Raw genomic sequence first — 21,730 nt, 5'->3', positions numbered from 1 at the left:
CTTCCTTACGCCGAAAGAATCATGGTGGCATGCAGAACAAAATCTTAAGCGGCCAGGAACATCTGAGATTCTTAACTGAAAAATATTATTGTTTACAAATTAAGAAGTTACAACATGCTCAAGTTGTTCTTTCAAAAAAAAAAAACATGCTCAAGGTGTTATAGGTTTTTGGAATTTACTCTAAGAGTAGTTTATTATATATATATAGTTATATACCTGTAGGACCGGTCATGTGAGATCTCCAAAATTTTTGAAAAAATTATATATAAATAGATCTTCAAATTTGAAAAAAAAATTTTAACCTCCGAACTATAAAAACTTTTTTAAGTTGTCTAAAATCTCCAAAATCTCAAGGTCGGTCATGTGTCTATAGGTGAATGTACATGCATCAATAAGTGACATACATTTTTTTTGTAACTGAAGTGACATACATTTAAAACATACATTTAAACCCTTTATCAAAGAAAAAAGTGACACACATGTGCAGCTGTCTCTAGATATATAGAAGCTGTCTAGGTTTGATCAATCCATCTATAATTTTTATCCCTCATCATGTAATACTCATTACCAGAAACCACATGTTTTTTTGTTTAACAATATCACACAGAATATTCTCGAATATCACACAAGATAATTGTTCAAATAATTCAACAGTGACAGCCTACATACCCATATGATCACTTATATGAAATTGACTAAAATTTTTAGCTTTTGTGGCCGAAACTTTTTCACTTGACAACGCTGAATGGGAAATGTGTATCGACGATGATTTTCATTGTGTGGTGTATAGTGTTTTGACAAGATATGTCTTGCGCGCTTAATTTTATTGTAACAAAAATACTTGATCATAAACTTAATCACATGTGAGAATGGTATAAAATGGATACCTAGGCTATCGATTTTGATAAAATTTCTGGGATTATATTAATCAAAATCAGCAATTAATGAGTATATATATGATTGTAAAGGGAATTGTAGAAACGAAATGTGCTGAGAGAAATAATGTCGTTGGTCAAAAGAAAAAAGTGGTCGCTAAATTAATATTATGACAATAAAGATTCATAACATATTGTATTATTGTATAGTGGTTTAAGAATGGAGTTTGAGTCTTTCAACATATATTGTGGATTTGTTTTGACGACCTTTTAATTTTGTGGATTTTGAAAGGAAAACATACATATTCCGTGGATTAGTCTTAGCATTGGTTCAGGAGATTACTATTAAAAAATAAAAAGTCGTAACACAAGAACATAGTCTTTTTTTGCTGTTGTACTACTGAAACAGTAAACTAGTGTGCGAACACGAATTTTAAGATCGTCTACAACCTGGTTTACAAAAACATAGAATAGTGTTGCTGGCAAATATTAGAACAAACGAGAGAGAGAGATTGTGTATGTGTGGTTGCGAAGAGGAGAAGGGACACAGAGGCACACACACTCACTCAAAAGCAAACCATTTTGTTTAGACCGAAAGACTCGGTCGGAGTCTAGAGCCTGTCTCTTCCGACATCGTCTGCCACACCTCACGTGCATGCTCACCCACACTCACGTGTACATGCATTTTTAGTGTTTTATTAATACAGGGAAAATTGGGAATATCTCACAGAAAAATCAAGTTTTATTTTATACGGTGCATGAGTATGAAAAAATATGTGCATGTCAATTTATTTCTGATGTGAGATTAAGTTTGCAAAATGCTTATTTATATATTATTAATATTTTTACAGAAGTACAAAGATGATATATTGAAAATTTATTCAAAACAATGATCGAGTGTAATCGTTTTGATGAGTGATAAACACATCAATTGTTATACGTACATATACCTCCACGCGCAGCAAATATTGACCCAGCAGAAACAAACTAAAGCATGTCTGCTTTCATCCTTATTGGGATTTACTTTTTGGTGCCATGATATCTTTTGAGATTTTGAGCCTACGTATTTACATTCCATTTCTTGGAAATTATTTTCATCAAAATGTAAGGTTCTTGGATGTCCTATCTAAGAACTTGTAAACAACATAGTGTTAGTTCTTCGTTTGCAAAAATATGGATGTTTGACTCATTAATCTAACATATACCTTATACTTTGAAAAGAAAACTATGTGTAAAACTAAAGACTACCAGATGGATACTATATTATAGTATGATATAACAGCTAATTAAGTTCATAACTATTTATTTTGAAAACGGCACTTCCTTTACTTATAACAGCATATAATGAGCAATAATCTTGAAAGTATTGACGTAAAATCGTTAAAAATATATAATTTAGAAAGAGACAGATTTTTCCACGAAACACATTTAAATCTTATTCCTTTTTTATAACATCGAGTAACTTATTTTCGTTTTCGAACTCTCAAAAAAGAAGTTATTTTCGCTTTCTAGAATAACTTAAAAGCCGCTGCATATAGATAGATAATTAAACAGGTAATCGTTAGGTCAAAATCTCTCCCACTATATACATACATATACACTGAGAACAGCTAAAATAAAGCTCAAAAAGAGGAAATTTTTAAGTACCTGATTCTTTTTGGGATAACTTAAACTACATTTTTAGAAACAAAAGTTCAATCATGTGACTGTGTTAATTTTAAATCAATAAGAAAATGGCGTCGAAAGCAAAAAGCTCTACCACAATTAGAGAGCTGAAAGTACAGAACTATCCTCTACTCCTGACCAGATTAATCGTAAAGCACCTCAAACGTAATATAGAAACCCTACTTTATTACAAGAAAATACAAGATTGACCCAACAAAAAAAAAATACAAGAAGCTTAAAATGATTTCCCCGAAAAAAATTATTATTACACATGAAGCTTAGCTTTTAATTGGAATATAACGATGTCCGTAGCTCTGTAAACATGTGGAGTTCTCCTCCTTTTGCGGCGAGTGGGTGCTCCATTGCGTATCAAAAGGAATACTATTATAATTACAATCAAGTAATTCTTTTAACATTTGCAGAAAAACGATTAAGTAGTATTACAATAATTACAATTAAGAAATAAAAATAGAAAGTGCAACTGAATTACAATATTTGGAATGGAATCATGTGGAATGGTTGACTCCATTAATTTCACAGATTTTTTTTAACCATTTGATATAAATAGAATGATCATTACAGTTCCAAAAACAATTTTTGTACGTTTATTTTTTATACAAAAAAATGAAAAGGGTCCAAAAATATTTGATATGTATATAATTTTATTTTCACGAAATATACATTTTAAAAATTATATGAATGTAAAACTTAAAGGATAAAATAAATTTGTCCTAGAGCCTATAACAGTGTTAACCCTGCTGCTCTTTTTTTTTGTACCCTGCTGCTCTTGATACATAGTTTTCTTAACAAATTCTGTTATTCTACTAATCAATTTTACGAGAACGTTTCTAACTGCATGAAAGCTTTTCATGTTTTCTCCGAACCCGAAATTAAATGAAAAACCTTCAAAAGAAATTCCATATCATCATCGTAAAATAAAACTACATTTGTTAAATTAACAGAATCTTTTTTTTGACATCAAATTAACAGATTTTTAAAACCGAGATAGATTACTTTACAAGCAGATTAGTAAAATAAAAAGGTGGGGCCGACAAGAAGAAGACATCAAGTGGGGTGCCACGTCATACGGCATAAGAAAGGATTTCATGTTTCCGCATGTATCCCATCCCACCCGGCTTAAAATCTCAAAAAAAAAAAAGACACTTGAGAATCTGCAGAAACACCAAAAGAAAAAAAAAATTCAAAGCTTTTAAGAGCTTAATTTTTGCACAGATGCTCTAAAGTTTTTCGTATGAACTAAGGAAAAAAGTTTTTTTATTTTCTCTTAAGCAGAATGATCTTTCGTTCCAAAATCACATTTAGAGAGTAGAGTACAGATTCTTTGTTTTTGTTAAAAAAACTCTGTTTCTTGAAACAACAAAAAAACAAAACTTTTTTTTTGTTCTTTTCCCTTCTAGAAACCATGAAAGCTCCATCAAATGGATTTTATCCCAACTCAATCGAAGGTATGATCCCTTTTCTTTTTATGTTCTTCATTTCTCAAGCTTTCTTTCTGGATTTGGAGTTCATCACAGTTTCTGCATTTCATATGTTTATGATTTTCTTGGTTTTGTATTATTCTATTACAACATGGAGTCAGCAGAAAGCCACAAATCTAGTTTCGTTTCAGTGTATTTAATATAGTGGTTGTCACACATAAAATGAAGCAATTTTTAATATAAACTTTCATTCTTTACATGAAAATATATTTTTGGTTGTGATGAACAGGAGAGGAGAAGAAACCAATCAATTCTCAGCTATGGCACGCTTGTGCAGGCCCTCTTGTTTCACTGCCTCCTGTGGGAAGTCTTGTTGTTTACTTCCCTCAAGGACATAGCGAGCAAGTATGTTCCAAACGCAAACAAAAAGACATTTGGACCCTTTTTAACTGCAATCATCAGTTCAAAGTAATGATATGGTCAATGGGACTCTTTTCAGGTTGCAGCATCTATGCAGAAACAAACTGAGTTTATACCAAATTACCCAAACCTTCCTTCTAAGCTCATTTGCTTGCTTCACAGTGTTACACTACATGTAATCCTCTTCTGCCCCCTCCAACTTTTCAATCAAAATCAGAGAGAAGAAAAAGAAGAACTAATCATAACTTGTGAAAAATCTGAACCAGGCTGATACGGAGACCGATGAAGTCTATGCACAAATGACTCTTCAACCTGTGAATAAGGTCTGAAGTGAATCCTCAGTCTCCACCATCTTACATTATGGTTTCTTGGTTTAACTTTGAGATTGATCATCTAAAAATGTGTATCAGTACGACAGAGAAGCATTGCTAGCATCTGATATGGGTCTGAAGCTAAACAGACAACCTACTGAGTTTTTCTGCAAGACACTTACAGCGAGTGACACAAGCACACACGGTGGGTTCTCTGTACCACGTCGTGCAGCTGAGAAAATCTTCCCTCCTCTTGTACGTCTCTCACCAAAACCCACTCTTAAAATCGTTTTTTGTCTCTTATATACTTTAATGAAGTTCTGAGGATGCTTGAAACAGGATTTCTCAATGCAACCGCCTGCTCAAGAGATTGTAGCTAAAGATTTACACGACACTACATGGACCTTCAGACATATCTATCGAGGTATGAGTCCATATCAAGAACTGGTTTATAAGACTGAAAGAAAAAAAAAAACTCAAATCTGGTTTGTTGTCTGATCTCAGGCCAACCAAAACGACACTTGCTCACCTCTGGTTGGAGCGTTTTCGTTAGCACAAAGAGACTATTCGCTGGTGATTCAGTTTTGTTTGTAAGGTATGAAGTCATATAATAAGATCAGAAATGGACTTTTGGGGTTTAAAAATGAATACCGTTTTTGCAGTGATGAGAAATCACAGCTCATGTTGGGTATAAGACGTGCAAACAGACAAACACCGACTCTTTCCTCATCGGTCATATCCAGCGACAGTATGCACATTGGGATATTTGCAGCTGCAGCTCACGCCAATGCCAATAGCAGCCCTTTCACAATCTTCTTTAATCCAAGAGCAAGTCCTTCAGAGTTTGTGGTTCCTCTAGCCAAATACAACAAGGCGTTGTACGCTCAAGTATCTCTTGGAATGAGATTCCGGATGGTGTTTGAGACTGAGGATTGTGGGGTTCGTAGGTATATGGGCACAGTCACCGGTATTAGTGATCTTGACCCTGTTAGATGGAAAGGCTCCCAATGGCGTAATCTTCAGGTAATGTTAGTAAACTGATCATTTCTTCTGAAGCTTTTGCTGAATAGCTTTTTTTTTTTTTTTGCTCATAACAGGTAGGATGGGATGAATCAACAGCTGGAGATAGACCAAGCAGAGTATCTATATGGGAGATTGAACCTGTTATAACTCCTTTTTACATATGCCCTCCTCCATTTTTCAGACCAAAGTACCCAAGGCAACCAGGGATGCCAGATGATGAGCTGGACATGGAAAACGCATTCAAAAGAGGAATGCCTTGGATGGGAGAAGAGTTTGGGATGAAAGACGCGCAGAGTTCCATGTTTCCTGGTTTAAGCCTGGTTCAGTGGATGAGCATGCAGCAGAACAACAACAACACATTGTCAGCTACTGCTACTCAGCTGCCATCTGCGCTCTCGTCTTATAACCTGCCAAACAGTTTTGCTCCCAACGACCCTTCAAAGCTGTTGAACTTCCATTCTCCTAACCTCTCTCCCGTGAACTCCCAGTTCAACAAACCGAACATGGTTAGCCATATAAGTCAACAGATGCAAGCACAACCAGCCGTGGTGAAATCTCAACAACAAGAGCGACAGATGTCACACCAACAGCTGCAGCAAGGGGTTTATAACGTCGGAGGTTCTGTAAACAATGGCGTGAGTGTTGTTTCTAACCAAGTCTCTTGTCAGGATCAGTCTACTGGTTTTTCTCAGTCTCAGCTTCAGCAGCAGTCAATGCTCTCTAATGGTAGTGCTAAAATGAACCACCAGAACATTGTTCGGAAACAGGGTTTATCTCAAATGACATCGTTTGCGCAAGAATTGCAGTTTCAGCAGCAAATGGAATTGCATAACAGTAGCCAATTACCGAGAAACCAGCAAGAACAGTCCTCTACGCATTCACTACAACAATCATCACAACCAAGTCCCTCACAGCAGCTTCAGTTGCAGCTACTGCAGAAATTGCAGCAACAGCAACAGCAACAGTCAATCCCTCAAGTAAGCTCGTCCTTACAGCCACAGTTATCCGTGGCGTTGCAGCAGACACAAAGCCATCAATTGCAACAACTGCTTTCCTCTCAGAATCAACAGCCCTTCTCAGCTTCAACATTCGTGCAGCCTCCACAGGTTCAGGTGAGTCATCAGCAACAAGGACATATGAACAACAAGCCTCTTGTAACCGCTGGAAGATCACATTCTGGTCACACAGATAGAGAAGCTCCTTCTTGTTCGACCTCGCCTTCCACTAATAACACCGGACATAATAATGTTTCACCAACAAATTTTCTGAGTAGAAATCAACAGCAAGGGCAAGCAGCATCTGTACCTGCATCTGATTCAGTCTTTGACCGTGCAAGCAGTCAAGTCCAAGAGCTTTATACAAAAACCGAGAGCCTGGTGAATTTGAAGAGTTTTTCTGAGTACAAGTTTAAAGGCTCAGTAACAGATCAAATCAATGTATCCACAACAGGAACAACGTATTGTCCTGATGCTGCTGGCCCTGCACAGCAGCAACAGACTTTCCCACTACCATCATTCGGTTCTGATGGAGATTGCCAACCTCAACATACAAGAAACAACTTAGGTAATCTTGAAGCCGTGACTCCTGAAGCTCTCTATTCTCAAAAGGACTTCCAGAACTTGGTTAACGCACCAAGAGACATTGAAACCGAGCTATCGAGTGCTGCAATAAGTTCTCAGTCATTTGGTATTCCCAGCATCCCCTTCAAGTCCGGAGGTTCAAATGAGATCGGTGGGATCAATGATTCAGGTATCATGAATGGTGGTGGACTCTGGCCTAATCAGGCTCAACGAGTGCGAACGTATACAAAGGTTAGAGATCTTTCTCTCCCTCAGAGACAAAGCTTTTAATCTTATTGCAACTTAATTTTTCACCGTGTGTGTTTTATAAACTCCTTAAAAAGGTTCAAAAACGAGGATCGGTAGGGAGATCAATAGATGTTACCCGTTATAGCGGCTACGAAGAGCTCAGGAATGACTTAGCAAGAATGTTCGGAATCCAAGGACAGCTGGAGGATCCAAGACCCTCTGATTGGAAACTCGTCTACACAGATCACGAAAACGATATATTGCTCGTTGGTGATGATCCATGGGAGTAAGTTCCAGACAACAACAACATGCTCTTAATAATCTCCTCTGTGTCAACATTTTTCTCATCATCCTTTGGTCTGTTTGTTTGTTTGCTTTTCCTTTAGGGAGTTTGTGAACTGCGTGCAGAAGATAAAGATCCTATCATCAGTAGAGGTGCAGCAAATGAGCTTAGACGGAGACCTTGCAGCTATCCCAACCACAAACCAAGTCTGCAGCGAAACAGACAGTGGAAATGCTTGGAAAGTGCATTATGATGACACTTCCGCTGCAGCTTCATTCAACAGATAGAAAACCAAAGTGATGCAAAATATACATCAAAATCAACTTAAAAGTACAGCTTTTTTTGTGCGTGTACTGCAAACAAGAAGAAGAATCCTACAGCTGCAAAAGGTATATACATATTTATAGGACAGTCATTTGAATTTTCATTCTAACTTGATGTTGTTGTGTTTCCATAGTTTATATAACCTTTGAACAACCAAAAAAGAGGACAAAGTCTTAAGAGTGTCTCTATACAGATACTACAATGTAATTTTGATGTAATGTTAACCAAATCAATCAATCCTATTCAGTAATATCCTTGTTACGAAAATTGATAGTTTCAGATTCTCATAAAAACACTAAACTCATCAGCAAAGTAGTCAGCTTCAAAATTGAAGACATAAAAAAAGGATTTAAAAAATGACAGATTAAAATCACGTGGAAAACAAGGGAGGAGGACAAGGACATCAAAAGAAAACCAAACAGTCTATAAGTTCTGCTGAGCTTACGCGCGTGACCACACAATGAGACAGCCTGGTTCCCGCAAATGCCACGTGTCAAATCCGCCTGAGACTTTGCGGCGTTTTAGTTGAGCACTAAGCGCAAACGCGCTTTGACCCTTGTTTCTTCTCCACGCGCCGCACAAAGTCAAAAACTCACTCTTCACTCTCTCTCTTGTTCTGTTATTATATATATAAACCGCGGCAAATTCTATTATTCAATTCAAAGCAAACTCAAAAGAGTGAAGAACAGAGCTAAACCAAAAACAGAACCGTACCGTACCATACTGGATTGAATTAAACCGGGTTGGTTTAGTGATGGAGGGACCGTCGTCGTCAAAGTACAAAGGCGTGAGGAAGAGGAAGTGGGGGAAATGGGTTTCGGAGATCAGACTTCCCAACAGCAGAGAACGTATCTGGCTCGGCTCCTACGACTCTCCCGAGAAGGCGGCGCGTGCCTTCGACGCTGCTCTTTTCTGCCTCCGAGGCAGCGCCGCCAAGTTCAACTTCCCCGATAATCCTCCGGCGATCAGCGGCGGAGGAAACATGTCGCGATCGGAGATCCGAGAAGCCGCTGCGAGGTTCGCTAATTCGGAAGAGAATGTCGCGAGAGATGAGATGGTACAGCAGGAGCAGCAGCAAGAGGAGTCGACGATGATGGAGATTGATTCGGAGTTTTTGAGTGTGCTTCCGACGGTTGGTTCGGGTAATTTTGCTTCGGATTTCGGGTTGTTTCCCGGGTTCGATGATGATTTCTCGGGCGAATATACCGGGGATCGGTTTGTAGAACAGGTTTCGCCTACGTGGAATGGTGGTTATTATCAAGGGGATGAGTGTTATGATGATGGCTCTGTGTCTCTTTGGAATTTTTGAACTTCATGCGTTCGTCTTGGCAGAGAATCTGCGATTTCTTTTTAAATAATTTTTGGCAAGATTGACACGGGCCCATCAAATTTGTTTTTATTTGTATCCATAACTTTAGTTTGGATATGTTTATTTTTTTATTATCTTTTTGTAATTTCCCCCCCACCTTTTTGGAGATTATTTCGATAATGATTCGTTATCCTCCCTCAAATATTTGTTTGCTTTTAAATTGAAGAAAATAAAATAAAATGTTTGCTTATTCAAGTGAAAATATATTTACTTAATCAGTTTTAGAGTGGTGCACAACTATTAAAAAACTTATTTTTTAATCTAAAAATATAATTAAATGTAAATTTAAAATTGTTTACCGAATATAAAATAGACTATAAAATATCTCTAATTACAAAAACTTTTATAAAGTTAAAATCTATATTTAAATATTAAAACACATCACTTTTCAAACATCAAAAACTTTTTTAAATATCAGTTCTTTTTATTAAATGAAATTATCAGTTCTGGGCTTTTATTGAGTCTAAGCTTATCCATCATAATCATAACACTCAACCCACTAGTATTATTTGAGGCCCATTACAAAACCAATAAGGCAAAACTGTGTTGATGTTCCTTGAATTTCTTAACCAGCATCTTATTATTACAGATCCAATATCATATCACAAACTCACTAAAAAGAATCATAAGTTCACTAGTCTTTTGTGTTGGAACTGTTTTTCTTTTTTATAAAAAAAATTATGCCGATAAATCCGGAATCAGATATGTTTACAAACTTGTTTTATGTTGGAACGGTTGATTATATATAGTCAATGTTCATTTGATAATGGTTAGTTCTCTTGAATTTCTTCTTGAACACTACACATGTTCACATTTCATACACTTTTTAAATTTTGCAAGCTGTAATCTGAGAGTAGATTACCATTGTAACAACAAAAACCCATTTGAACTATGCTTGCTTTACAAGCAACAACTATACTCGTTATCTTTTTTCAAACGTATCTCAAAAACTCTGCAAATCTCTGAACAAGCAAACGAGCATTAACAGAATCAGGATTCCTTATATGGAAGACATGATCTTCGTCCTTAGTCTCCACCACTTCAACTCCACCTCCCCATCCACTCTCCTCAAGCTTCTCCACGTAAACCCTACCTTCCCTACCAAGTACATCCTTTCCCGCCAACATCACCAAAACCCGCCCGCACCCCAATCCAGATAGATCCGACCCGACCACGTTGATCCACGGATCCTCCACTCCCTTCTCGCTATCCGGACACGCGATCTCCCATATCCCTTCCATATATCTCCTCACCCCGTCTTCCTGCTCCTCGAGGATGGCTTCCGACAAGAAAAACGGATGAAACAGAGCCATCCCCGAGACTCCGAAACTCCCGTTCTCTTTTTTACCGGCTCTGGTCACCGTATGATGAGCGATGTTTGCTCCGGCGCTGTCTCCGGCGAAGAACACTCTCCCGAAGTCGGCGTGAGCGTTCACCCAATCATCCGGACCAGAGCCGGCGATATGAGTGAACACCCATCTGACCGCGTCCCAGGAGTCTTCGTACGGGATGGGGATGGGATGCTCGGGCGCACGGCGGTAATCAACCGAGACGGCGATGCAGCCGGCGGCTGAAACGGTTGACGTGAGGAAAGTGTTGTAAGCAGGAGAGAAGGGGGTTTCCATGATGAAGGCTCCACCGTGGAAGTAGATGAGGAGTGGGAGCTTCTTGTTTATGTTCTCGTCAACTGACTCGAGGGCTTGGTGAGGGAGGTAGATACGGAGAGAGAGGTTTTTCTCCGGTGAGTAGACGGCGTCTTTGGAAACGACGCCGTTTTGAGGGGTTAGTAGTGAAGGTGGGACGAAGGTTTCGGTGGCGAGGCGTTGGATTGTGCCGTTCTTGTAGACACGGAACCTGGGAGAATAGTCGTATGCGAGTTCTTGATCTGAATCCATTGCTTGTTTTGTTTGATAGACAACGTTAATGGATAGTTGAGTTACATAATATGGGATATGCCTTTCTTATAAAAATGAAGCTATAGAGGTTGTTTGAGCCAACATTGTTTATTGTGGATTTGTTACACCTACCTACTACCTAATAATCTCAAATAATTGTTTCAATATTTTTTTTTAAAAATGTGATTAAATCAATTAGAGTCGTAAGTAGGTTGGAAACTTACACATTAGAACAAATCAAAAGTTTTAACGAGTTTTATAAGTTTAATTTACCGGCAATCATTCAAGACACATCACGGACGTAATAAGAAAACAAGAAATTAAGGATACGGGTAAAGCTTAATCATGAAGCTTGAAGCTTATTCACACAACAAACCAGACAACGATAAACCACCAGAAACTTACAAAAAGACATGTCAGGGCGGCCCCTAGGATCATCTTATCAGCTATGTAATAACACTTTCCCATCTTTGTCTCTTACCACCAGCCAGGGCGGCCCCTAGGATCATCTTATCTTTTGACCATGTCACACCAATATTAGAACTTTAGAAGTAGAACTATAATGTCTTTTCTGAGGTTAAACAGAGTACGACCAAGAAAGATGATTAAAAATAAAACTAGTATAGTCCTCAACAAAAATTGTTGTTCTTACAAAACCAGTAACATACGAGATCTACTAATTATGAGATTTACCCAGAGAGTGGGTGTTTAGAAAGACATAAGACAACACCTTCTAAAAGACAAGACACTAACAAGAATTAATCAAATACATACAAAATATATATATGAAGTTTCCTAATAATTGGAATAGTTGTTGAGAATCATGGACGCATGAGCTTTTATATATAATCTTGTTCATTGATGCAACGTCAGAAAGAATAGGCCTCGGTAAGGTTTGTGGTGGTGGTTCAGTCATATTTGAGCTGCTAAACCGAGCCAAGAGACGGTGTTGTTGTTGTTTGAAGACGCTTTGGCTGGATCGCTTAGTTGGTATGGTGCCTTTGACGTAACTCTATCCTTTCTCTTGGCCAAGAACCGATGGAGTGAAGCTCTTCTAGCAATAGGAAGTTCTGTAAAAAAAAGGGATAATGACTTTGTTAGAAGCTGTCTAGAAAATAACGTTAAGAAGAGATGTAAACAAAAAAAGAGGTTTGAGATTAGATTACCGCATGCCATTGCAGTTGAGGAGGATATGATTGGTTCTTGTTGTGCTGCGGTTTTCATGAGATGTGGAGCTTGGTTAGAGGTAGGAGCTCTGACCTCGGTTTGATTCTTGGCTAAGTTAAGAGTAGATGTGAAACCGGTGAAGCTATTAGCGGTTCTTTTGCTAGCCAAGTTCATCACTTCTTTGGCTTTCTCAGCAGAAAAGTCGTTGAACACAATCACCTCCCCGTTGTAGAATATAGTCAACGGTGCAGTTTGTGGCTCTGGTTTCACAGATCTGTAGTTCCAAGATAACACCATAAGTTAAGTCAAAAGAGATAAAAATAAAATAAAATATAGCTTTTATATGTTTTAACTTTTAACAGAACATACCTAGTAGTAGAAATGGTTTGCGTCGTTTTGAGGACATCTTCTTCCTTGGGGAGAGAGGAAGATGAGGAAGAGAAGCTTGGTTGCCGAGTAAACAGATTCTCCGGTTTAATATCTTGACCAATCGTCATGGAAGGAGCTTCACAAGGGAATAAACTCATTGTTGTTGTGGGCTGACGTGAGTTGCCTGCAAATAACATGATCCAAATAAGTTGTTAGATCTCTCTTCTAGTCTAAAAAGAAGGATAAGGGCCAGGGGGAGCCTTACCGTTGACCTGAGGCTTGCATGACATCCCTAAGCTCAGATCTCCAAAGCTACCGTTCTCTTTCAGGTACTGACTCAGCCGACTACACGTAAGGGAGAAGCCCGGCTTTCTGGAGAATCTCCGAGTAGCGGCGGAATCAGAGCACTCCATAGAACTTGACATCATTGATAAGAAAACTAAGTTTCAGTTTCTGTCTTCTTCTTTTTTCTCTTGCAAAATTGAGATTTGTCACGAGGGAGAAATGTTGGGTTGGTTGCTGAGTCCTCCTCCTACCTCCAATACCAATATATAAATAAATACTATTAGTATTAAATGATGTTTTATTTATTAATAAATTCGTGAGTCCTTAGAAAACACGTGTTGTACTTTTACTATTTATTTGAATAATAATCCGGAAATTATGTCTGGGTGCAGTGTTCTCTTTAACGCTTTCCCGCCGTTTAGTTTAATTTACTAATTTATCCCCTCTTCACGACGCTAGTTACTTATTTAGGGTTGTTTGTTTGCTGGTTGGACGAAGTCAAACAAGGCCGCAGACACTGACACTTGCTACGGTTAACTATTTTACCCATGTGGTGGTATTGTGCAACTTGCAAGTGGAAAATAGACGTTGCTCTTGTTGTATCTGTTTTTCTCATGAACCGTTTTTTGGTACAGTAATTATTGATCACGTAATTAGTGTTTTCTCATATCAAATCAAGTGTAGGATTTGAAATTGATTTTCGCAGATGGTCTATTATGCTTTTTATTCTAGTTTTATTTTCATGTAGTGGTGGTTCTTTTAAGTCGATTAGATATTCTATTTTTACAGATGTCAGTGTATGTTTAAAAACATCGTAACTTTTTGATATAAGGAGAAATGTTGTTAGCAGAACAAATGACCAAGTTTGTATAGATATGAAAAATTAATTGTTGCAAATTCTGTATTTGCCTAAGATATCACATACTTGAAACATTTTGAAACAAATGTTGGGTTAAACTCGAATACGCACACTGTACACTAAATTCTGTTGTAACTCATCAATTAAATGTCCTTGGTCTATAATATTTATTCACAATTAGAGAAAATCGTTTAAAATGTATAAAAATGTATAAACTAAATCTATAGAATACTCAATAAAGCTAATTGATAAAAATCTAGCTTATGGTTATTAATAATGAATTGTGTAACTAAATCATGCATGAAAGGTGCGCCATGTTACATGAGTGACTCTGAGTTCATGTCCTCCACCAGAGCCGTGCTTGTAGTGTTACTGAAAAGGCATTTGCCTTAGGCTCCCTAAAGATTATGAATTTTTAGGGTTCTTTATGATACTAAATCACTCATGGCATAATGGTTCTAGTGTCTTTGTAGATGTATTTTCACATGAGTTCAATCCTCTTTTCCACTCATATTTTCTTAATTATTTTTCTTATCTTAACAAATGTTCTAATAATTTAAATTTTTGTTTTTAAATGTAACTATATTCGTTTCTTATACCACAAAAATTTAGTTGTTTGTAAGGAAAATATAACATTTATACAAGAAATCTTTTAAATATTTTAACTTTTCTCTGTAATTCTTTTACAAACTATGTATAATTAAAAAAATGGTGATTTTGCTGTATATTCATAGGAAGCCAATCAATTAAGAATATAGCCATGGCTTGGGAGTTGTGTCTTTTTAGTCCACTAATAGACAATGTAATCTTCCGTAGCGCGTCATGCGTTTGTAAGCCACGCACAACAACATATACCATTCTATTTATGTTGTTGATATAGAATAGATGTCTCAAACAAGAATGCAACAATAGAAAATAATTTAATTTTCTTTCTATTATTTATTTGTAGTGTTCAATGGAATATAACACAATGTTTAATATAAAAGAGCATATTTGTTCATAATACATATAGTTTAGTATGATATAACATATGAAAAAATATATTTGATTGATATAGTACAAATTAAAATAATTTGTTATTCTATATGTGATGGTCATTATAGTATAGTATATTAGTATGTGGAAAAGAGAGAGAGGGAGGACGGGGAGAGAGAGGGAGGGCGGGAGGAAGGAGGGAAAGAGGGAGGGGGAAAGGAGGGAAGGAGGAATGAGCCAACTTTTTCCGTGGTAAGTCAATCTCCAACGAGCTTATTTGATCTCCTATGGTCATTTTCTACAATTCTATTTTTGATCAAAACCCAAAATCTTAAATTAAATCCTCCCCTATCATCAAAACTAAACCCTAACCCCCTTCCCTATGGATCAGTGAATCCACGGGAAAATATTTAAGTTCTATACAAAATCATCAAAAAAAATTTTAAAATCTTTTTTAATCATATTTTGATGATTTTCACGAAAATATGAAAAAACAGTTTTTTCATATTTTCGTGAAAGATATGAAAAATGGAGAGGGATGGAGATGGAGATTGGAAAAATATAAAGAATGAAAGATGGAGAGGGATAGAGATGGAAGATGGATAGAGATGGAGATTGGAGAGGGATAGAGATGGAGAGGGATAGAGATACATATAAAGAATGAAAGATGGAGAGGGATAGAGATGAAGATTGGAAAAATAAACAGATGGAAATATACAGCATATACAGATTGCATAATTTCAAAGCTATTCTATTCTCGTAAATAGAATAGACAAACATTTCTTATAACTATACATACACAACTTATAAATATATGTTGGTATTATAAAATTCAAAACATTTCATAAACAGAAAAAAATCTATGTTTATTGTAGAGTACCTAAGAAATTCAAATAAATATTTTTTATATTTATAAAGTTAATTGAAAGAAAATGGAGAAAATAAAAAAGGACAATATAGAAATTAATACACAAATATCATAGCCTAATGAATACTATGGTTAGTGACTTCATTTAAATCCTACTATGTATATGCATCCAAATTTCCCTGTAAAAAAATTATAACTACTATTTAGAATTTGTAAAAAAAAAAACAAATTTGCCTTAGGCCTCAAAGTTCCTTCGCACGGCACTGTCCTCCGCTACAAGCTAATCATGGTTGATCATTATAAGTGTTTTAAATAATAAAGGTTCCAATTTTTTACAGGTTTAAGTAAGTGAGATCTGATGGGTGCATGCATGTTAATATTAACTGGTTTTAAATTATTCTAACGAAGTATTTAAATAATAATGGCTACGGGTGATGCATGTAACAGAGATATTAAATCTTTTTTTTCTCTTGTGGTAAGCATATCTTTTCCTCATGGTTTAGGTGGTCAATTTTTTGGTATCTAATACTAACAAGAAGTCATCCAAGCACATCCAAAAAATTTTTCTCAAATGTGGAATTTTTAATATAACTAGTGAATAAGATAGAGAAAAACAAAAACGTTACAAGCCAATAGTCAACCCTCTTTGGCGTATATTTGCAACTTGCTATTCACAATAAATTATTAGATTATATAAACATAATTTGAATAAACTCAAACCATTTTCAACAAAAATTACTATAGAGTTTACTAATGCGTGATTCATGCAGATATACAAACTGGTGTTTGTTTGGGGTCAGACTAGAACTAGTGTTTGTTTCTTATAATACAAACAACTAAAGTCTACGAGTCGTCTATTAGTAATTAAATGCGGCAGAAGCTAAAGAATTGAAGTCAATCCACATGTCGGCCGTCACAATTGATTAAAGCCATGAACCATTATGATAATTGAATCGAATAATAAGACCTGATCATATATAAGAAATGGACCATATAGTATTATGCGGCAACTGCGACTAATCCATATGTCAAGGGTGCGACTAATCCATATGCGGCAACTGCGACTAATCCATATGTCAAGGATGCGACTAATCCATATGTCAAGGGTGCGACTAATCCATATTTCAAGGGTACTATTGTCTAACTGATGAAACGTAAACGAATCAAACCTTCACGGCGTTAAAAACTGTTGAGTGGATCCCAGTTGAAGACAACCACACCACCCACATGTTCTGTCGACCACGTTTTGTTAATAGAAATAGTAATAAAGTTAGAATGATATTTAAAGAAAAAGAAAAGCAAAGAAACTATTACAAAACAAGGAGAAAACCTGAAAGTAGGCGCAGCAAGTGCACGTTGTCTGTACCGACCTGACGTGATGCGTGTCCTACTCTTGTTGGTAAACGTAAACTTATATAATATTTAAGTTTTTTTTTTTGAAAAAGGCTTATATTTAAGTTTAATGGTTAGAACTTATATGAATTGTGATTTATCAAAGAAAATACATATATGAAATGTGGACTATGGGCTATAAAACTAGATATGATTTGATTAAACGGAAAGGATCGTAAAACTCGTGGGAAATGCGTGTAGTGGTTGTGGGAAGGAATACAGTCGGCGAGACAAGTTGAGTAACGTGTCCATATCTCTTTGTTTATTTGACATCTATTCAGGCACCCACTTTAGCTTACCTTTGGCTTTAATTAAACTAATCCGCGACTCTTATTTATTTGTACTCAGTACTCATATTATATTCTGGTGTTGTAGTACTTGTTGATGATATGCAATTTAATGTCTAATATATTTAATGTTGAAGATTTTGTTTTAGGGTAAGGGAAAACTTTTGATAACTGTAGCTTCACACGTAGCCACGTTGTATATAGTTAAGAAAATACTGGATTAACATACAATACAATGATGGCAGTACAAGCTTTGAAAAACAATACGCACATGGAATTTCTTGAAATTGTCAAACAATTGTTCTGCAGTTTGGTTTTGTTACATGAATAAAGTAACGCATTCGGCATGCGTTTGTTAAACTTCCAATGAAAATATAAAGATGCGAAAGGTAGAAGAAATTATCATAATATAGCAAAACAAAGACACATGTTGATGAGGCGCCACATGCGTGCTGGCCATTATTAGGGTCGGTGGTGTTTCGCAGAATATAAATATTTTGAAACTGAGCAAATTAGCTTTAGTAGTGGAACATGCTTCTCGTGACATTAAAGTAAACGAAGATTATTTTTTCGTACATAATCATGTATTAAAATTACATAGTATCTATCAGAGTGAATGAATACCAATGAAGCCCAAAGAAAAACAAATAATTTTCACTTTTTGTCCCAAAATTTACGTAATTATGTACACAAATGACCATGAATTTTAGAAACATTCAAATGTCGTAATCGATATCCGGCACATTGGACTCAGCCGCAGGCTTAACGAGACGACCTTCCTCGTCGTAAACATCAAAGTTCTCACATGGCCGTGGGAAAATCGACCCGAAGACTCGTCCTTTCACGAACGAACACTGAAATATATGTTTCTTCTTGTATGTTAACCCCACCGACATGTCCCGAAACGTTATATTCCTCACAGGAATCTGCTCGCTCCCATGGATTCGGACCGGCACTCTCACTCCTTGTCCGTGTATTCCCGCAAAACTGAATCCAGAGAGTATCGGATACGCTTTCCGGTCGTAGTTATCGTCCGCGTGCTCGTTGTAGTCCGTTTTGATCACGATTCCAACTCGTACGTTGTCTAGCGTTACGTTCTTGTAGGTTATGTTTTTGATGTAGCCGCCTCGTCCTTGTGCCGTTTTGATTCTGACTCCGCGGCGTGAGTTCCAGATGAGGAGATTCTCGATCGTCACGTTTGATATTCCACCGGACATTTCACTTCCGATAGATATACCAGCACTGACAAAAACATAAGATCAAACTATCAACACACCTCTGTTTCTAAACAAGGTCTTAAGTTCTTATATCTACAAACCGAAAACAAACGTATTCATTCACACACGACACTAATCAATGTTGAAATGACATTGTGACAATCACCAAAAACATGCAGAAAAGATTTACTTATTTGTATAAAAATGAAACCAAAGTGAAACGTGAGATAAGAGAAGAACTCATTTACCTGATAACAGAGCGGACAATGAGATTACGGATAAGAATGTTTGTAGAAGGTCGTCCATAAGCAATCCCAAACTGATCCCAACCACTCTTAATGGCAATAGCATCATCCCCGGTGCTAATGTAACAATCCTCAATCACCATATCCTCACAGGAATCTATTAAAACGGCGCAAAAAGGGTTTAACTTTACAGAGCACAGGATAACCGAAGAATAGATACTAAAGAGGTGCAAACAAACATACCTGGATCAATTCCATCGGTGTTTGGTGCTCCGGTCACAGGAGCCAAGATGGTGACACTCCTTATCGTAACGTTTTTGCAGTCATACGGATGTAGAGTCCAAAACGGTGAGTCACGCAGCGTTACGTTAGCGATAACTATGTCACTCGACCACATTATCTGAACTAGAGGTCCCCTTGTATTGTTGAGAAGCCTTCTTTGATGCTTCTTCCACCACGATTGCCCTTGTCCATTTATAGTCCCATTATGACCTACACGTTTACACATTCATAAACCACTGTCCCCCTTATCATAAATTCCACACACATCAAGTCCAAAAACGGAATCACCAACCGGTTATAACGACGTCTCTGAGGTTTTGACCATGGATTAAGCTTCCATAACGAGGTCCAGGACGCTCTCTACCGTAACCATATGAAGGTAATGGTGGCATTAAAGGCCAAAACTTCTCGTCCTAGTAATTAAAATAGCGACACATTCAGTAAACAAAAGTTCACACAAAAACCACATAAAAGTCTTGAAAACGTAAGCACCATTAGTCTCAGCATTCTCATTGTCTCATTGAGAATCCTTTGGTTATAAAACTACCATTCAACAAAACCAAGCAAACACATTCAGCTTCAAGCCCTATATCAGTCTCAGCTTCTAGAATCTATCACCAACATCTCCAAGACTCATCCTAAACTCATTTGTTATCCACTTGATTCCGTTACCTAAAGATCTCAAACACTCACGTTACCTCCAATCAACAGAACAAATCAAACACAGTCTATATACACTCTCTGTAATCTATACATCTCATGCTATTAAGCTTAGTCGTAGCTGAGAGCTTCAATACTGACCTAAACAAAGCTCAAAATCACCAATCAATCATACAAAACACAAATCATTTCCTCACAAACCTCAACTCCAAGAATCTCACTATCCTCCGCCAAAAACAGAGTCATATGACTAGTGAGATTAAACGGCGCCGTTAACCACCGTCCAGGCGGCACATTCAGCTGCCCGCCGCCGCTTCCTCCAAGCTTCGAGATCTCCACCACCGCTCTCTCGAACGCCTCAGTATTAACCGCGACCCCATCGCCGACACCTCCGAACTCCTTCAGATCGAACACCGCAGGCCTCAAGCGAGGCACCGGCTGCAACGGTTTAGCCCTGCCGAAGACCGTGAACCTCCCTCCGGAGACGGGACCGACGACGTAGCCGCCGATGTAGGACGTTCGCTGCCAGAGGAAGACGGAGGCGAAGGCGGCGATCCAGAGGAAGGTGAAGATGAGCGTCTTGTGGGAGGCGATGGTGGAAGCGAGGAGGCGGCGCTTAGGGTCGAGTTTTTGGAGATGGGAGTGGAAGCGAGAGGGAAGGAGAGTCTCCACCATGGTTTTGATTCACGGTTACATGGAGGTTGTGATGAGATCTAAGGCGAGATATAGTGAGCTTAACGCAAAGAGGATCGGTGAGGGAATCTTTCGATGGTTGAAGAGTCTGTATCCGAAGCTGGTGAGTTTGGTGTGTGTCAGTGTGTTTGTGATTCGATTGGATTGAAAACCATACCGGTTTGTTTTTGGTTCAATTTTAGTGGGAATAAATCTATTTGACATTCCAAATTAACCTTATACTATAGAAACCGTTTAGTTGATTTTAATTTTAAGCTAAGCTTGTCAAAGTTCACATTCTGCCAGGTTATTTGGGTTTGAGTCGAAGTTTTCAGTTCTTTTCTTTTTAGGATTTTGATGTCAAATCTTCTATAGTTAAGATTTCATATATTCATATGAACTTTATAATTGTTTCTAACATTTTTTTGTCAACTTTCTAACATTTTTTGAATCATTTTAATTTTAAATCCAAACGTATTTCGAATTCGAATACTTTCATGGTTGGATAAGAATAAATATGGAACAATTTTTTTGAATATCATAGATAACTATTTAAGTTTCAAATATTTACTTTAAATATTAATTCAAATCTTCAAATCTTGTGTATTTAAATTCTTATATACGTTCGAATTCAAACTAAATTTAAATATTATACAATATTAAAATACGTAAAAAAATTGTTCATATATTTTTATAGTTTAAATCAGATATATATTTACACTGCATTTAGTTATTTTAACAGCTAAGCTAAAAGAGTTATATACACATCATCAACCAACAGATTTCATAAATTTGTATTCATTCGGACTGGCAAATGATTACTAGAGCTATCAACTCGAAAGCTTATCCGATGGAGTTCTTCGAGGTTCTTGTAGATATAGTGTCTATCCTTATATTTCCATTTTATCTTCTTCTAGTTAATTTATCTCTAGAGAGTTTAATACCAGTGCTAATTCTCTGGGAAAGGCAGCATTGTGTAATCACTCTATCTTGTACTAGACTTTTGTGCATCTAATTGAAGTGTTTTTTGTTCCAATAAA

At 37.0% G+C, this 21,730-nt stretch overlaps 5 protein-coding genes across 5 annotated transcripts; 2 read left to right on the top strand and 3 right to left on the bottom strand.

Moving 5' to 3' along the window:
• The first annotated feature begins 3,528 nt into the window (after positions 1–3,528).
• On the top strand, positions 3,529–8,413 carry LOC108822879 (auxin response factor 19-like). Its single transcript, XM_018596073.2, has 11 exons — positions 3,529–4,006; positions 4,269–4,384; positions 4,479–4,574; positions 4,666–4,722; positions 4,810–4,965; positions 5,050–5,134; positions 5,215–5,305; positions 5,373–5,733; positions 5,808–7,544; positions 7,637–7,827; positions 7,928–8,413. Exons 1-11 carry the CDS (start codon positions 3,964–3,966, stop codon positions 8,109–8,111), a joined length of 3,117 nt encoding a protein of 1,038 aa, XP_018451575.1. The 5' UTR covers positions 3,529–3,963; the 3' UTR covers positions 8,112–8,413.
• Positions 8,414–8,807: 394 nt separating this feature from the next.
• Positions 8,808–9,707, top strand: LOC108821191 (ethylene-responsive transcription factor ERF017). The gene has a single exon (XM_018594238.2). It carries the CDS (start codon positions 8,903–8,905, stop codon positions 9,455–9,457), a length of 555 nt encoding a protein of 184 aa, XP_018449740.1. The 5' UTR covers positions 8,808–8,902; the 3' UTR covers positions 9,458–9,707.
• Positions 9,708–10,358: 651 nt separating this feature from the next.
• On the bottom strand, positions 10,359–11,531 carry LOC108820846 (probable carboxylesterase 1). Its single transcript, XM_018593868.2, has one exon. It carries the CDS (start codon positions 11,410–11,412, stop codon positions 10,450–10,452), a length of 963 nt encoding a protein of 320 aa, XP_018449370.1. The 5' UTR covers positions 11,413–11,531; the 3' UTR covers positions 10,359–10,449.
• A 483-nt stretch (positions 11,532–12,014) lies between these two features.
• On the bottom strand, positions 12,015–13,484 carry LOC108819036 (protein TIFY 10A). Its single transcript, XM_018592019.2, has 4 exons — positions 13,214–13,484; positions 12,949–13,132; positions 12,579–12,853; positions 12,015–12,482 (listed from the first exon to the last, which is right to left on the bottom strand). The coding sequence occupies exons 1-4, from the start codon at positions 13,374–13,376 to the stop codon at positions 12,325–12,327; spliced, it is 780 nt and encodes a 259-aa protein (XP_018447521.1). The 5' UTR covers positions 13,377–13,484; the 3' UTR covers positions 12,015–12,324.
• A 4,682-nt stretch (positions 13,485–18,166) lies between these two features.
• LOC108823027 (probable polygalacturonase) lies at positions 18,167–20,836 on the bottom strand. Its single transcript, XM_018596255.2, has 5 exons — positions 20,220–20,836; positions 19,651–19,771; positions 19,320–19,568; positions 19,080–19,233; positions 18,167–18,856 (listed from the first exon to the last, which is right to left on the bottom strand). The coding sequence occupies exons 1-5, from the start codon at positions 20,691–20,693 to the stop codon at positions 18,331–18,333; spliced, it is 1,524 nt and encodes a 507-aa protein (XP_018451757.1). The 5' UTR covers positions 20,694–20,836; the 3' UTR covers positions 18,167–18,330.
• Between the last annotated feature and the right edge of the window lie 894 nt (positions 20,837–21,730).

The sequence above is a fragment of the Raphanus sativus genome, chromosome 8, assembly GCF_000801105.2.
Source record: "Raphanus sativus cultivar WK10039 chromosome 8, ASM80110v3, whole genome shotgun sequence".
Classification (NCBI taxonomy): Eukaryota; Viridiplantae; Streptophyta; class Magnoliopsida; order Brassicales; family Brassicaceae; genus Raphanus; species Raphanus sativus.
Note: the sequence above shows the minus strand (reverse complement) of the source record. Positions and strands in the feature narration are given on the sequence as shown.